The sequence below is a fragment of the Jaculus jaculus genome, chromosome 12, assembly GCF_020740685.1.
Source record: "Jaculus jaculus isolate mJacJac1 chromosome 12, mJacJac1.mat.Y.cur, whole genome shotgun sequence".
Taxonomy (NCBI): Eukaryota; Metazoa; Chordata; class Mammalia; order Rodentia; family Dipodidae; genus Jaculus; species Jaculus jaculus.
In genome coordinates, this window is record NC_059113.1 from 19,569,446 (window position 1) to 19,586,022 (window position 16,577).

Sequence of the window (16,577 nt, forward strand, 5' to 3'; positions counted from 1 at the left end):
GGCTTAGAAAAAAATTAATCCTAAACTAAGTCATCCTATTTAACAAGCAATAGGGTAGCATTAGAGAGCAGGCTACTCAAAATCAAAAAGATGAAGATGGCTATTCACCCTTATTCGAGGAACTGAACAAGCACAATACTAGTTATTTTTGTAGTACTGGGAACTGTACCCTGGCCTCCTACCTCACAATAACATCTGACATGTAACCAAGGAGTTCTCCCCCACACGCTTTCCTTCACAATGGAGTCTGTCCACTTGGGGGTTCTGGGAAGCCTACCTAGGTAATTATTCGAGAAGTTTCTGGCACAAGCTATCAAGAACCTTATAAGACTCTGAAGCCATAAGGTACAAGTATAGCCTTCCAAACCAAAAGATATGTTAGAGGAACTCCATTTCCTTCCCTCTACTAGCACCCCAGAAACTACAAAAGCAGGCTTCTGCTCTACACAGCAGCATCCATAGGTGATTCAAAGCTACTGAGGCAAGATGCTCATGGGCACTGTAACCCGAAAAGACAAATCCAGTAACTGACTCTCAAATGAAAACACCACTTTTAGTGAGAAATTTTAAAATGTACCTAGTACGTAGCTCAGCAGCACTTGCCTAGCATAGACGAGGCCCTGGGTTGGATCCCAGCACCAGAAAGAAGGGTAACTCAGAAATATAAAATTAAACTTGGGGCTGGAGAAATGGCTCAGAATTAAAGGCACTTACTTGCTAAGTCTGACGGCTCAGGTTCAATTCCCCAGTACCCATGTTAAAGCCAGATGCACAAAGTGGCACATGTGTCTAGAGTTCGTTTGTAGTCGCTGGAGACCCTGGTGTACCTATATTCACTCCCTCACTCTGTTTCTTTCTCTTCCCCAAATAAATAAAAATGTTAAAAAAAAAAAAAAAAAAAAAAACAGGGCTGGGGAAATGGCTTAGCAGTTAAGGCATTTGCCTGTGAAGACTAAGGACAATGGTTTGATTCCCCAGGACCCACATTAGCCAGATGCACAAGGTGGCACATGCACCTGGAGTTCGTCTGCAGTGGCAGGAGGTCCTAGCATGCCCATTCTCTCTTTCTCTCTCTCTCTCAAAGAAATAAATAATACATTAAAAACAACTACTAAACTGGGAATATCCAATCAAACCACCTCACTCCAGACTATGCCAATAAGGCTGAATTCAGTCCCTTTGTGGCAGGCAACCTCCAAGACAGCCCTAAACATCCCCACATCCTGGTATTCATAACTACTATGACCTTCCCTTCTGAGTGGCCAGGACTTACTAACTCTAAAACACAGAACACAGAAGATGATGGCACGCCACCTCTAAGACTAGATTTTTAAAAAGGTTGTGCTTTCTGTCTTGGGCACATTCTCTTACTCTTGGGGAAACTAGGTGCCATGTGGTGAGGTGGCCCTATAAAGAGACTATGAGGAAGGAGCCTGGAAGCAGGCACTCTGAAGCCTGTCTAACCCCAGATTGGTAACTTCAGGAGCAATGCCAAGGAGTCCCGTGCACAGGCATGACAATCAGATGAGCTATAAGGCCATTTCAGGGTTAATTTGGACACTGCACCTCAGCTCACCAGAGGGACCGTGAGGCTACCTCAGGGCTACTGCATGTACACTGCAGCCTGTGGGGACAGGAGGCCTGCAACAAAACTACTGGAGAAAAGTGTATACACTGTGCCTCCACTTAACGCTGAGAAAAGGAGACGTGGCCAACCACGCATGCCTGATCGTGCAGCAATAATATGCTTGTATTAAAAAGAAGCCCCTGCCAGTAGCAAAAAGGAAATAACAACAAAAGAGCTGGCACTCACTCAAGGAGAAACTTTATAGCCTCTTGTTGACTCTGTTAATTAGAAAAATCAGGCCAGCCTTCTTTCAAATGTAGCAAGTGCAAATTAAATGGACACTGGAAAAAAATTTAATTTTAGGAGCCAGAATTTTTTTTTTTTTTCTAACTGAAAGAACTCTGAAGACAACTAATCAAATTACTTCACTGTTCAGATAAAAAACTGAGATCCAGGGAGAATGACATTTACCAAAGGTCAGAGCGGTAGGTCAGAGCAGAGCTGAAATCATTCATTATTCCCTCTTCCTGGGGACAAGCATGCAGAGGGAAAGGCGAGTACCACAGGAGAAGTACAGGAGGGGTGGGTGACAGACCTGGGAGAACAAGGAGCAGAAAAGCAGTTCTTCAAATAAGGACTCCAAAGCAGGTAACATCAGTGAGATGCAGGTGAATAACCAGAGGCAGGTAAAGGAGAGGGCAGCAGAGGAAAGAGAAGAGATGAGGAAGAAAGTTCCAGGGAGAGGAAGAATAAAGCCCTAGGGGTAAGAGAGCCCTGCTCCCTTAGCAGGGATTTACGCCAGCAGACAGCAGAGGATGGAAACAAAAGAACAGGTCAACAGGTTGGGGCCTTTGCAAGGCACTCATTAAAGAACTTGTACTTGATCCTAAGGGCCAGGGGACAGTTACTGAAGGACTCAAAGTCAAGAAGATTAATTTAGCCAGGCATGGTGGTGCACGCCTTTAATCCCTGCACTTGGGAGGCAGAGGTAGGAGGATCATTGTGAGTTCAAGGCCACCCTGAGACTCCACAGTGAATTCCAGGTCAGCCTGGGCTAGACGCACCCTACCTCAAAAAACAAACAAACAGAAAAACAAAAAGAGATAGTACGATGGGCTGGAGAGATGGCTCAGCAGTTAAGGCACTTACCTACAAAGCCTAAGGACCAAAGTTTGATTCCCAGTAATCACATAAAGCCAGATGCACAAAGTGTCAGGGTATCTGGAATTTGCAATGGCTGGAGGCCCCAGTACACCTATTCTGTCTGTTTCTCTTCTCTCTTTGTCTGCTTGCAAATAAATATATTTAAAAAAAAAAAAAGATAATACAAGAGGGCTGGGGGGATGGCTTAGTGGTTAAGGCATTTGCCTGCAAAGCCAAAGGCCCCTGGTTCAATTCTCCAGGAATCATGTAAGCCAGATGCACAAGGTGGCACATGTGTCTGGAGTTTGTTTGCAGTGGCTGGAGGCCCTGGCATACCCATTCTCTCCCTCCCTCCCTCTCCCTCCCTCTCTCTCTCTCTCTCTCTCTCTCTCTCTCTCTCTCTCTCTCTCTTTCTCGATCTCTCTCTCTCTGATTCTCTCAAATGAATAAAAGTTTTTTTAAAAAATAAATTTTTTAAAAAGATAATACAAGTGTTAAAAGAAATGTGTCCAATTGTAAATGTGTTCACAGCACATGTGGTGTGTGTACAGTGTGTGCATGTGCGTGTTTTGTGGAGGCCAGAAGAGGCCGGGTACCCTCCTCTATTTCCATTGTCTCCTTGAGATGGACTTTCTCACTGAGCCCGAGGCTTCCCTTTGCAGTCAGCTGGCTGACCAGAGCGCCCCTGTGACTCCCATCTCTGGCTCCCCCGGGAGCAGGGCTACAGGCGTGCATGGCCATGCGCAGCTTTTCACCAGGGTGCCAGGGACTCACACTCACACAGCAAACACTCTTACCTGCCAAGCCATCTTCCCTGTCCCATGTGAACTTGTAAAACTATTTTTTGGCTCATTCTTCAAGCATTATGAACAGTTTTCATTACTTTCTAAAGACTGGTAACATCTCTTTCTGATTAAAAAAAAAAAAAGTGATCTTTTATGCGAAAAGCCTGGCCCAGACACACACAAGATGGTCAGTCAGCTCAGCCCTGGGCTCCTTCCTGCACGCTGCCACCTGTAAATCCAACACATTTTGCCTCATGTGGCCAAGAGAAGCACTATTATCCACCTTCTGACAAGTCAAGAGGAAGTGCACGGGTCCCGGCTCTCCTAAGACAGGTGAGGCAAGCAGCAGTTTGGGGGCTGGCCCTCAAGAATTACCTAGGCCACTAACAACAGCTGAAGTGACAAGGACAACGTGCATTCTGCCTTTTAAACCAGGCACATCAAGGGGATAATTATATGTGATTGAAAAGACTTCTGTGAAGCGCTTGAGAAGCAAAATTTATTCTCAAAATAAGCAAGACAGATATCCAGGTTAATTACTGACCCACTCCCTGCCAGCAAAATGTTTGTCATATCCATTAACAAGTAAACTTTTTGAAGCAAGGTCTTGCTATGTAGCCCAGGCTGGACTCAAAATGGAGGAAATCCTCCTGTCTCAGCCTCCTAAGTGATGGGATTACATGTGTGCTACCATGCCTGATATACAAGTGATTTTTAATTATCCAGAATGGCAGCTCAGAGAACCCTGCAGAGGAGGTGCTGCTCTCACTGCTAGCCAGAGGGACTTCAGTGTGGAGATGGTGGCAGACACTGAGGAGACACAAAAGTCAACGAAGGTGAAAACTGTCAAGAGCTCAACGCTAAAGGAGACTTCTCTGCCACACCCACCATGGCTCAGGGAACAGTGTGGAAGAGCCTCGCGGTGGGAAGGCAGCCAGCTGACTGCAAAGGGGCACTGCTCTCGGGACATGAGCTCATCAGTAGATAAATGATCTCACAGTGGTGGTCGTTACCCCCCACGAGACCTGCACAATTCTGAGCCATCAATATTGTGACACAGGATAGAGGAGGACAAGAAGGAGACTTCAAAACAGGGGGAGGACTTCTTGGAAAGGGAAGAATGCTCAGTAGAATGGGGGCGGAGAGGGAGAACAAAAGAGGTTAATAGGACAGGAATATGATCAAATTACAGTATGTTGATGTATTAAAATTCTCAATAAAAATGTTTTTCTGAAACTTGCTTAGCTTTTTGTTTAAAACCTCAGATTTTATAGCATTTTGGCCCAAAGGAGCCAATCTCCTTTGGCAATGTAATCCAATTTTAGCATCACACTTAAGCAGAATTTACTGACATTTATGCAAACAATGTTCTCACTTGACAAAGCACACTCAAATGAAGTGCAGAGTTTTAGATAAAACGTTGACTACTGGGAACTCTGAGAGCTTAGGTTCGAGAGCCCAGGAGAAAGCCCCACTCCCTTGACAGGCTTCCCCCAAAACCCCGTGGACTCAGCCACAGCACCCTCTACTAAGCTCTCAGTCTGTTCCACCCATCTTTATATTCACGACAGTGAGTAAAAGGTATTCAGTCCTTTTTTTACCAATGAGAAAATGTGCCACCACAAAACTCAGCAAGCCACATAACATGATTTCTCATTTTCAATAGACAAAAATAAATAAATAAGTAAGTACTGGGCAGGTGTAAAATTTTATTCCAAGTTGACACTTGTATATTTGTCAGCAGAATCGGACACCAGCCTGAGAACCACTTCACCTCTATGAAGACTGCCAGGATCTGTCTGTGGTGGGGTCTCCACAAGCTCGAGTCTGAACGTTCTGCGCATGCCTCCCCCAGCCCATCCCAGATGCTGAGCCGTGAGGGCCAGGAGGCTGGGGGTCCTCTGCTTCTCTCCCAGCAAGCACTTCACTTGGGTTTAACTTGCTCATTCCCACCTCCCATTCACAGTGACTTAATCAATGAATGACAGTGTGTTCTCTGTGTCCTTTAGCCACAACTTTAAGAACGGAAAAGCAGAGCGGGGCATGGTGGCTCACACCTTTAATCCCAGCACTCAGGAGGCAGAGGTAAGAATATCGCCATGAGTTCAAGGCCACCCTGAGACTACATAGTGAATTCCAGGACAGCCTGGGCTAGAGCAAGACCTTTAGTGGAAAAACCAAAACCCAAAAAATAATAAATAAATAAATTTTAAAAAGCAAATGGTCTTAAAGGAAATGAAAAAGAAATTATTCTAAACTATCAATGAGACAGTCTGTAAGGACAGAGCAGCTCAGCACAGTGTCAGACAGTGGACGCTTCTCTGTGACTGAGCTGTAACATCAACTCTATGAGTCGGTGTGTACCCAAGAGCCCCCCCCCCATACAGCCTCTGGAGGACGGAATATTGCATGCTAGGCAGAAGCCTATGCTTGCTCAGTCCATGAAATCCGTGATTGTCGTAACAATCTAAAACCTGTAAGTCTGAACACAGGTAGAGAAAATGGTAAATGGAAGAGATGAGCAGCTGACTCTTTGCTCTTTATGCCAACCACAGAAAGTATGCCAGAAAAGGAAGAAATTAAAAATAATAACAACAACTTACTTTGAGCAGCCACGTGAGAACCGAGTCCCGATACGGAACGAATTTATTTTTGTTTTTGCCGGCACCCTGATCTGCTAGGGCTGAGATAACCAGACCGAGGGTTGTAAGGGACCTGCATGTGCAACAAACCATAATAATTACCAAAAAAAAAAAAAAAAAAAAAAGGAGCTTATCAGATGTCACATTTTAGCACAAAGATGGAACAGCAAGATGCCCTTGAACCTGCATGTACACAGCTTAAAGAGCTGCTGTGTCATTTTAACACGATCGCAAGTAACAAAAACGCTTAGCCTATTTTGTCCTTTTCTGCGGATGAAAATGTGAGCTGCAAAGCTTTGGGTCAGGATAGTAACACACTTGCTAGAGATCTTCAGAGAAGGATGCCCAAGACTACACACTAATTAAAACAATAATACAAAGCAAGAAGTACATCTACACGTGGCAGTCACGGCACACAGCATCTCTGTTCCCTACCTATTCACCAGCAACTCGTCAGATATCCTTGTGGGAGGCTGAGGCCAAGACTCAGGATCCATGAGGTACTAACAGTTTAATTTGAGGGACGAATAGAACCCAATGAAAGAACTGGTGGACAAAATATGACTTCATAGAGTCCTTGCCTCAAGAACAAACACAGCAGCAGTCATAAAGTGACAGCTCGCCGTGGCTAGCACCCAGTGTCTGTCAGACAGCAACGCAAGCCACACTCAGCAGGTAAACTCTGGGTGGTGATATATCACTGTCCTTTTCTAACTTATACCACCGCTTCTCAATTGGTGGGTGACTGCACCCCACAGGGAACTGCAAGCCACAAGGAGAGTCTGGTTGTCACAATTGGGAGTGGGGAAGGAGTAGGTTCTAACTTTTGTGGGGTGGGCACATGCCAGAGATGCTGCTAAGCTTCCCCGAATGCCCAGCATCCCCCACTTCCAGAAGAGAGTGTTAATAGGATCACTATTGGAAAACCCTGACCTGACCAAAGCTGTGTTCCTCGGTGCCATTAAACATCCCCATGGAACAGAAAAGGAGCCTGGGCCCATTGAAAACACTAGAAAAGGGGCCAAAGAGATGGCTCAGCATTAAAGGCACTTACTTGCAAAGCCTGATGGTCCAGATTCGATTCCCCAGTACCCACATAAAGCCTGATGTGCAGTGGCGCATGCATCTGGAGTTCGTTTGCAAGAGCAAGAAGCCCTGGGGTGCCCATACTTACTTTCTCTTTCCCTCTCTCTCTTCCCTCCCCTCCCCCAAAAATAAAGTTGTAAGAGAAAATATTAGAAAAAATCCAAACTGGTTATCATTGCCTTAACCATTCCAGAATCCTCCTTCCTTCCCCCCCCCATCGTGTGTGTGTGTGTGTGTGTACAGTGTGAGTACCATGTGTGGTGTGGGGTCTGTAGTGTATGCGTGTGTATACAAACACACAAGAACCAGAGGAGAACGTGGAACGTGGGACGCTCCCTTCCATGAGTCATCTGCAGGTTTCCTTGACAGAGTCTCTTCTCTGTGCCCAGAGCTGCCATTTTTGCTGTTTCACAAGCCCCAGTGACTCTCTAGTCTCTGTTCCTCAAAGTACTAAGGTGACAGGCATGCATGGCCGTGCCCAGCTATTTACATGGGTGCTGGGGGATGGAACTCAGATGGTCTCAGGCACCTCTAGCTTGCAGGCTCGTGCTCTTCCCCACTGAGCCATCAACCCCGCCCCCCACACCATTCTCTTTTAATAATCACAGATGTTTTCCTATTTTTCTCTTATCTAATAGAGCACGCTAAGAGAGACACTTATGCTGGGACACTTACTTGTTGATGTTGCTGCCCTCCTTCAGCCTGTCGCCTGCAGCTCCCGTTTTTGTTGCTCGCTCGCTGCCAGCTAAATCAACCAAGCTCAGCTTGCCCACTTTCTCCCCAGATGTCTGCAAGGTTAACCAACATACACAGCAGTGAGTGACTACCAAATGCAGAAGGCAGGCCAACTCTCACTGGATGGCTTGTGGTCAACATCCTTTGTGTGCTGTGGCTATAAAATGATTCTGTAAGCCAGGCGTAGTGGCGCACGCCTTTAATCCCAGCACTTGGGAGGCAGAGGTAGGAGGATCACCATGAGTTCGAGGCCACCTTGAGACTCCACAGTGAATTCCAGGTCAGCCTCAACTAGAGTGAGACCCTACCTCAAAAAAAAAAAAAAAAAAAAGATTCTGTTTCTGTAAAACACTGTAAGAATACTACTGTACAATCTAGCAAAATAAGATACATATATAATGGACAGACAAGAAGGAATGGAAGTAATTATCTCAGAGAAACAGTGGCCCTCAAAATGGGACATCGTGAAGAGACCAATATTATTTTCAGGAATGTACACAAAAGCGACATAAATTTAGGGCTGGGGAGATGGCGTAGTGGGTAACAGTGTTTGCTGCACAAACAGAAGGACCTGATCTCGGTCTCCGGTACCCACATAAGAAACTAAGTGTGGCCAAACACATGTATGCCCCTGTGACCCCAGCACTGAAAGGGAATCACCGGATCTTATGGTCAGCCAGTCTGACCAAGACACAGCACTAATTTCAGGTTCTGTGGGAGACTGTGTCTCAAGGAAATAGGGCAGAAGAGTGATAGAGGAAGACACTGAATGTCCTCCTCTGACCTCCACACATGTGCACAGAGTATGCATATCCGTGCACACATATACATGGACGTACCACACATGCACACACATATCTATACACTCACACACCCCATCTTGTTTGAGGTGGGGTCTTACTCTAGCCAGACTGGCCAAGAAGTCACTCTGTAGCCCCAGGGTGATCCTGAACTCACAGAGAGCCTCTCAAGTGCTGAGATTATAGGCGTAAGCCACCATGTCCAGCAAGATATAAATTTTAATATGATTTGAAAAACTGTGCTTAAAATTTCATAAATACCATAATCCTAAGGCAAAATACTTGTTTTGTTGCTAATGTAAAAAAATTTTAGTCTGATATTACAATAAAAGAGTCTCTCTTTCTAGAATTTCTCATCTTCTTCTTATGTAATTATTGAGAATCATACGTAGAGTGCCATTTTCTTTTATCAAATCACATTATGTGAACAACAAGAAAGAAACATAGAAAATCAATGATACAGACTAGATGATTTTTTTCAACTTTCCTTTAAAATACATTTGCAAGCCGGGCTCCGTAGTGCATGCCTTTAATCCCACCTTTTGGGAGGCAGGGGCAGGATGTTCGCAGTGAGTTCAAGGCCACCCTGAGACAACATAGTGAATTCCAGATCACCCTGGGCTAGAGTGAAACCCTACCTCAAAAAAAAAAATAAAAAATAAAAACAAAATACATTTATGAGCTATGGCCCAATGGTAGAATGCTTGCTTAGCATGTCCACGGCCCTGGGTTCCATTAAGTTCCATCCCCAGCACCATACACACAAAACTGCATTTACATTTATTTCCCTAAAAATAAACATGTTGCTGACAAAAGGATATTCAGTTTCCCAAATCAGAAGCACTTTGGCTGAATAAAAATGTCTTCAGCATTTCTTCTGTTTTATGCTAAAGGAAACAGAAAAACAAAGAACTTTTTGTTTTCACATTAATCTTGCTGTGGTGGTAAAGAGAAAAGCATTCTTTCATCAAATGAAAATCTTGACAAAACAGAGTACTTTGCCAGTGCTATTATTTTAGCTTCTGGTATTTGAAACCGAGGCACTGGGCGAGGGTGGACGTCCTAACGAAATCCAACGGGCCTCGCACGACGAGAGAGAACACAAGAATGTGCGTCAGCAGAGAAGATCCTGATGTGGCAGAAGCGCTGACATCTCCCGAGGTTCTGGACCAAACAGAGAACACCCGTGGAGTCTAGTAGCTCTACAGGATGCTGCCCCTGCGCACACCGCCCCTTCTACTCGGGCTGCTCTGAGCAGAAGGCAGCGTAGAGAGGAGCTTCCGCTGAATGCTGAGGTGCTGGAACACGAGCCCTCAAGCTCCAGCCATTGGGGTTGACGCTCTCGAGCCGCTGTGGTGGAGGTGCCATCCTGCGGTGACTGGCACCCTTCCTCTGGAGACGGTGGGAGAAGCCTAGTCTCTGACCCCTTGCTACCAGGCTTCAGAGTGACACCAGCTCCCATTAGCCATTCTTGCTAAAGGCTGGAAAGACAAGTAAAATGTCTTCTCTTGGCTTTTTCTGCTAGCAGGAAGGGGATGACATCTGTGGTTTTGCAGCACATTCTCCAGCTTCTAGGGCACGCTAAGCAGTAGCTGCACTGACAGATGTGATTTCTTTATTCCTGCTTCAGATTGGAGCTGTGGGGTGTCCCTTGAATGCACACTTTAGGATGGCCTAAAGGATGGCACTAACTTAGTGGAACATAGATCTGGGTGGTTCCACAGGTTATTCTTAAAGATTCAGTCTAGCTGGGGGCAGGAATGTAGCACAGATGGACGCCTCAGATTGGATTATAAAGCCCACAACAAAAAGAGCCAAGTGATTCCTTGAAGAGACAGAACCAAAACCCAGTGAAGATACTTAAAATGCCACGCTGACTCAAGGGGGAAATGCCACAGTGATGCAAGTCCTCAGAGATACGTGTGCACCGAAGAAACCATATGAAAGAAAAAAATATAACAAGACCCTCTGAGGATCAGACATCACTGAAATTCTTCTCAGAGAAGTCAGGTTGCTCTTTATTCATGTTTGGCTCCTATACCAAGAAACACCCAAATAATCTAGTAACAGTTCATATGTATGACCACCATGTGCTGGATGGACTGAATTCAGTATGGAGAAATTTATGTCTCTAAAAGATACTAGGAACACCAAGTGTCCTGAGGGAACAAAACCCTGGTTAATATTTGCTGGTGATGATTCTGATGTAACAGAAGATTATAAAAGACTAAAAAAAAAATCTTATCGATTTTTTTCAGAGGCCCCATAGTGCCAAATGTCCGACTGTCCTGCACTTCACTGCACTGAGCAGTAGTTCCAAAGACACAAGTTGCTGTTGAAGAAATCTGGTTACAGGACAGCACGGGTGGAATGGGAGGAGGTGAGACCTTCCTTGGATCTGGTTCTGAGGAGGACACACCTAGTATCTGATGACCTGTAGAAGTTATCTATGAAAATGCCTAAAGCTCTCAAGCCAAAGGAAAAGCAAAACATCTCTTACGATAGTTTTTGTACAACCTGTAGAAGATCCCACATGCAGAAGCAAGACCTGAGCAAATTACAAATGAGGGAAATTAAGGGATTAAAGAAGAGACCTGCGAAGACAATGGCAGAAGACCAGGAGAAGTCCAAGAGAATTAAAAAAAAAAAATTAAAGAAACTTAAAAAAAAAAAAAAAGATTCAGCCTAGATCCACTCTTGCCCAGGTGTTCCAACAATGCCGAGTTCCTCAACTCCCTGCAGTGAACCCCTTTCTGCTCACCCAGAGCTGCCTGTTTCTTGTCTGGAGTCCTGACTGGTGCTCAGTATGATTAGGCCTTCAATTCAGCTAATATCCCAAGAGAAAAAGATGACCACGGTCCCTTTAGTACTGATGTGCACACTTACCCCAGACTTCACGTCAAAGAGAGTGTGCGTGAGGGTGATTTTGAAGACTGCATGGGATCGGCTACTCTCCTCATTCATGTTGGTTGCAGCAACTGTTCGAGACTTGTTACCCTCAGACATCAAAGACTCAATGTCCTAAGTGGAAGGAGATCACAGGCGCACATCTCATTATTTGTATAATATACATGAAAGCTCTCCTGGTTCACTACTTAGCCGACAGTGTCTAGAGGTCACATTTTGTTTGTCAAGCAACATTAAACCCCATAGAAAATACAGCCATCAAGCCAGGCGTGGTGGCGCACGCCTTTAATCCCAGCACTTGGGAGGCAGAGGTAGGAGGATCGCCGAGAGTTCGAGGCCACCCTGAGACTACATAGTGAATTCCAGGTCAGCCTGAGCCAGTGAGACCCTACCTCGAAAAACCAAAAAAAAAAAAAAAAAAAAAAAAAAGGAAATACAGCCATCCTATCTCCACAGCTCAACTAAAGCAAATTATTTCCTATAGATATGAAAGAAAATGTCAGCTTTGAGACAGAAATGTTTAGAAGCTATACTTGTTTCTCTCTTAAAAAAAAAAAGACAGAGAAGTCTTGGGATTGGGGATTTAGCTCAAAGGTGGAGTCTTCCCCAACAAGCACAAAGCTCTGGGTCTACCCCTAGCACTAGAGAGGGAAAACTCTTGCAAGGTAGCCCAGCTAGCCTCACACTTACTATGAAGCCCAGGCCGTCCTCAAACTTGTGATCCCCCTTGCCTCTGCTTCTAGAGTTGTGGCATTACTGGTATATCATACCCAGAATTATTAACTCCACTTTTAAGGGAAATAAAACAGACAGATACCGTATGCCAATATTCATTTACTTTAGAAACTTGAAAAAATTGGCCAGCTACAATCATGAGAGCAATGTAAGCTTATTTTTAAAACAAACTAGATTATGCAAATAAGAAAAACAGTAAATAAAAATCACTTGTAACTCCTTCACCCAGGCATATTACTGCCTACCACCTGCATATGTATACCTTAATCAACCTGTTCTTAAAAGAAAGAACATCGAGACTAATTTCCTGTATAGACTTACCACTTATTTGCTATTACTGCTTCAAAGATACATAATGTAATAGAAATATGATCATGGACTTTAAAAAAAAATTTTATCCTCACTTCCCACCCCATAATAGGGAGTGCATCTAGGACCTCATGCATGCTAGGCAAGTGTTCTACCACTGAGCTACATTCTCAGCTTTTTTACTTTTTCACACAGAATCACACTAAGGCTGGCCTACAACTTACTCTGTGGCCCAGGCAGGCCTTGAACTTGTATGACACTACTATTTCAGCCTTGTGAAGAGCTAGGATCACAGACCTGTATCACCATGTCCTGGTTACTTAGGAAAAAAAAAAATGTTATAAGCTCTAAAACAGTAGTTATTGAACCAATCTGAATTTTAGGCTCATTAATAACAGCACATAGCTATGAAACTATCCACCTGGACTAGGGATACATCTTAGAAACAAAGCACTTGCTTAGTATGCGTGGGTTTAATTCACAATGTCACAAATAAATAAGCAGCCATCTGCAAGGACCTTTGGAAGAAGCACAAGAAAGAGCCCCTGCTCGAGACAGCTATCCAGCTGCCTCCTATTATCCAGTCTATTATTCTTCTCAGGAAAAGAATCCTATCTTTAGAGAGGCCTACTATGACAGAGAGACTACATTTCCCAGATGTCTTTACTCAGCCTGGCCACATGACTTTTAGAGACTAGACCTGAAGTGTCCCACAGACCATCTAGGTGATTACCCTTGAAGGAAGCAGGCATGCCAGCACATCTTGGCTCAAAGAGCCATTAGGAAAACATGGGCATTAGAGCATCTCTCTGTGGAGTGAGGCGAAGAAATCTAGGTCCCTAATGACACATCTCAGCCGCCGTACCAGGCCCAGAGCTTCAACTTCCAGATTTCTTTTATATAAAAGTCCCATTTAAATCAATGTTTGTTCTTTGATTCATTCACTCAAATGTATACTAAAAACACCTACTATAGGTCAGGTACTTTCTAGACACAGGATAAATAATGAAAAAACATAATTTATACTTGAAAAATATATGTCCTATTATATTTTATGACAAATGTAGTTGAATATATATAATCCTAAAACTGCCATACATATGTGAAAAAACTGCATATCACATGATTCGATTTTGCTATATAACTATATAAATTAAAAAGAACACTTAGAGAAAATTTCAACAGGATAAATAACAATCCTCAAAGTAAACTCATTAACTGGGAAAAAATAAAAGTATAAAAAGCACCAGAATGGAAAAACACTACCAAATTTAGAGTTTCCTATATCTTTTCCAAACCTACCAACATCCACTGAGTCTGATGATCTTATTAAAAACTGTCATAGGGCTGGAGAGATGGCTTAATGGTTAAGCACTTGCCTGTGAAGCCTAAGGACCCCAGTTCAAGGCTCAATTCCCCAGGACCCACATCAGCCAGATGCACAAGGGGGAACACACATCTGGAGTTCATTTGCAGTGGCTGGAGGCCCTGGCATGCCCTCTCTCTCTCTCTCTCTTGCTCTCTGCCTCTTTCTCTGTTGCTCTCAAATAAATAAATAAATAAACAAACAAATAAAAAATTTGAAAAAAAACTGTGTCATACTTAGCTGATATTGTCTGGTCTGCATTATCTCATTTGTAGGATTCTTTTGTAAACAGTGGCTTTGTTAAGTAATGTCATTGTAAATTCAATTTTAAAAAATAGCAAGTTATCGCCGGGCGTGGTGGCGCACGCCTTTAATCCCAGCACTCGGGAGGCAGAGGTAGGAGGATCGCCATGAGTTCAAGGCCACCCTGAGACTACAGAGTTAATTCCAGGTCAGCCTGGACCAGAGTGAGACCCTACCTCGAAAAACCAAAAAAAAAATAAATAAATAAATAGCAAGTTATCATCTGGGCATAGTGGTGCATGCCTTTAATCCCAGCACTCAGGAAGCAGAGGTAGGACTGTTACAAGCTCAAGGCCACTCTAAGACTACATAGTGAATTCCAGGTCAGCCTGGACTAAAGCAAACTCTACTTCAAAAAACAAAAAAAGGGCTGGAGAGATGGCTTAGCAGTTAAGGTGCCTGCCTGCAAAGCTAAAGGACCTCTGTCCGATTCCCCAAGACCCATGTAAGCCAGATGCACAAGGTGGCGCATGCCATGAGTTCGTTTGCAGTGGCTGGAAGCCCTAGCACGTCCATTCTCTTGCTTTCTCTCCCTCCCTCCCTCTCTCTCTCACACACACACTCTGCCTCTTTCCTTCTCTCAAATAAATAAATAAATAAAAATATTTTTAAAAATTTAAACTTCATTAACTTTAAGTAATGCAGATAAAGGATGTTTTTACCTTGTAGCTGGTGACAGCCAATTTAGAAAGTCCATCCACATAGGGTCCCAACACACTATGCTCTCTGACTTTCAATGTTTGGCGGCTTCTGTTGATGAGAAACAAACAATAAATAACCTGTTTTGAAAAGACTCCACTGTGCTTCCCAGGAAGACATACTTCAAGAAAGAACCCCAAATAAATAAAAACAACTGACCGGATTCCCTGAAGAATTTAAACCATAATCTTTTGCTGGGAAGAAAAACTTCACAAAGTGGGAAAATATCACATCACTCAAAGGGTAAACCGTGGGATGTCTATTTACTACCACAAAGAATGCAAAGTCAATAACTATGAACAGCCTCCTTGTCATATCGCAGAACCTAGCACCCAGACAGAAAATAACTGTTTACAGGGATGTAGCTCAGTGATGGAGTGCTTACTTGAGGTTTTGAGTTCAATACCCAGTACTGTCCACCCGCCCCTCCAAAACATCAACCACGAATCTGTAACCTCAACCTGACTAAAAACTCTCTTATTTGTGGTAAATTGTCCAAACACCTGAAAAAAAGAAAAAAAGAAAAAAAAAGAAAATAACTGTTTAACTGTGCAAGAAAGAAAACCACAGATCCAGCTCAGTCATGAACAAAAAGGAAGAAATGAATTAAGTAACAATTTGAAAACACAATGCTGGGCTTAGCTAAGGCTTGCCCAGTTGTTTTAGCATTGGAGGAGTGGGAGAAATCCACACACCTTATCATACTGACACGATAAAGGGAGGAAGGATGATTTTTTAAAATTTTCATTTCTTAGACAGGGTCTCATAATTTCAAATTTACTACGTGACAGTGGCTGGCCTTAACCTCCTAAATGCCAGACTACAGATGTGTGTCACCATGCCCTGATCCGTGTGTGTATATGCGCACACGCATGAACGTGAATGCTAAGATTGTAAGTGCACACCAGCACTCCCAGCTTTTACATGGGCGCTAAGGATCTGAACTCCAATCCTCATGCTTACACAATAAGTACTTTACCCACTGAACCTCTTCCCCAACAATCATTCAATGAGATAAAAATTAAATATTCATTTCTTTTTCTAGAACAAAGAATGCCCTTGGGCTGGAGAGATGGCTTTGCAGTTAAGCACTTGCCTGTGAAGTTTGAGGACCCCAGTTCAAGGCTCGATTCCCCAGGACCCATGTTAGCCAGATGCACAAGGGGGCACATGTGTCTGGAGTTTATTTGCAGTGGCTGGCGGCCCTGGCGCGCCCATTCTCTCTCTCTCTCTCTCTCTGTTGCTCTCAAATAAATAAATAAAAATAAAAAATATTAAAAAAAAAAAAGAATGCCCTAGCAAACAAGGAACTGACAAGCCTGGTAACAGACATCAGCCAAAAACGCCAGGTGCACGAGAATGTGTGGCACCAGGACTCTGCAAGTCACAGAAGATTAAGAACGCTGCTCAGAGGCTGGCCAGAGGGTGTGACATTTCAGTTAAGAAGAGTTAAGTTCTTGAGCTCCACTGAGGATGGTGGCCACAGCCAAGAAAAATGTA

The 16,577-nt window shown here is 43.8% G+C and overlaps 1 protein-coding gene and 1 pseudogene across 2 annotated transcripts in view; one reads left to right on the forward strand and one right to left on the reverse strand.

Annotated features, from left to right (window-relative positions):
* Kif13b (kinesin family member 13B) overlaps positions 1-16,577 on the reverse strand; it is a 190,449-nt gene that overhangs the window by 105,680 nt on the left and 68,192 nt on the right. For both annotated transcript variants that reach the window (XM_045131922.1, XM_045131921.1), the window contains exons 7-10: positions 15,041-15,128; positions 11,645-11,779; positions 7,899-8,011; positions 6,099-6,210 (exon numbers count right to left, since the gene is read on the reverse strand). In XM_045131922.1, coding sequence (XP_044987857.1) covers positions 6,099-6,210; positions 7,899-8,011; positions 11,645-11,779; positions 15,041-15,128 — 448 coding nt within the window. The remainder of the gene's footprint in view (positions 1-6,098; positions 6,211-7,898; positions 8,012-11,644; positions 11,780-15,040; positions 15,129-16,577) is intronic.
* LOC105944984 lies at positions 10,530-11,396 on the forward strand (annotated as a pseudogene).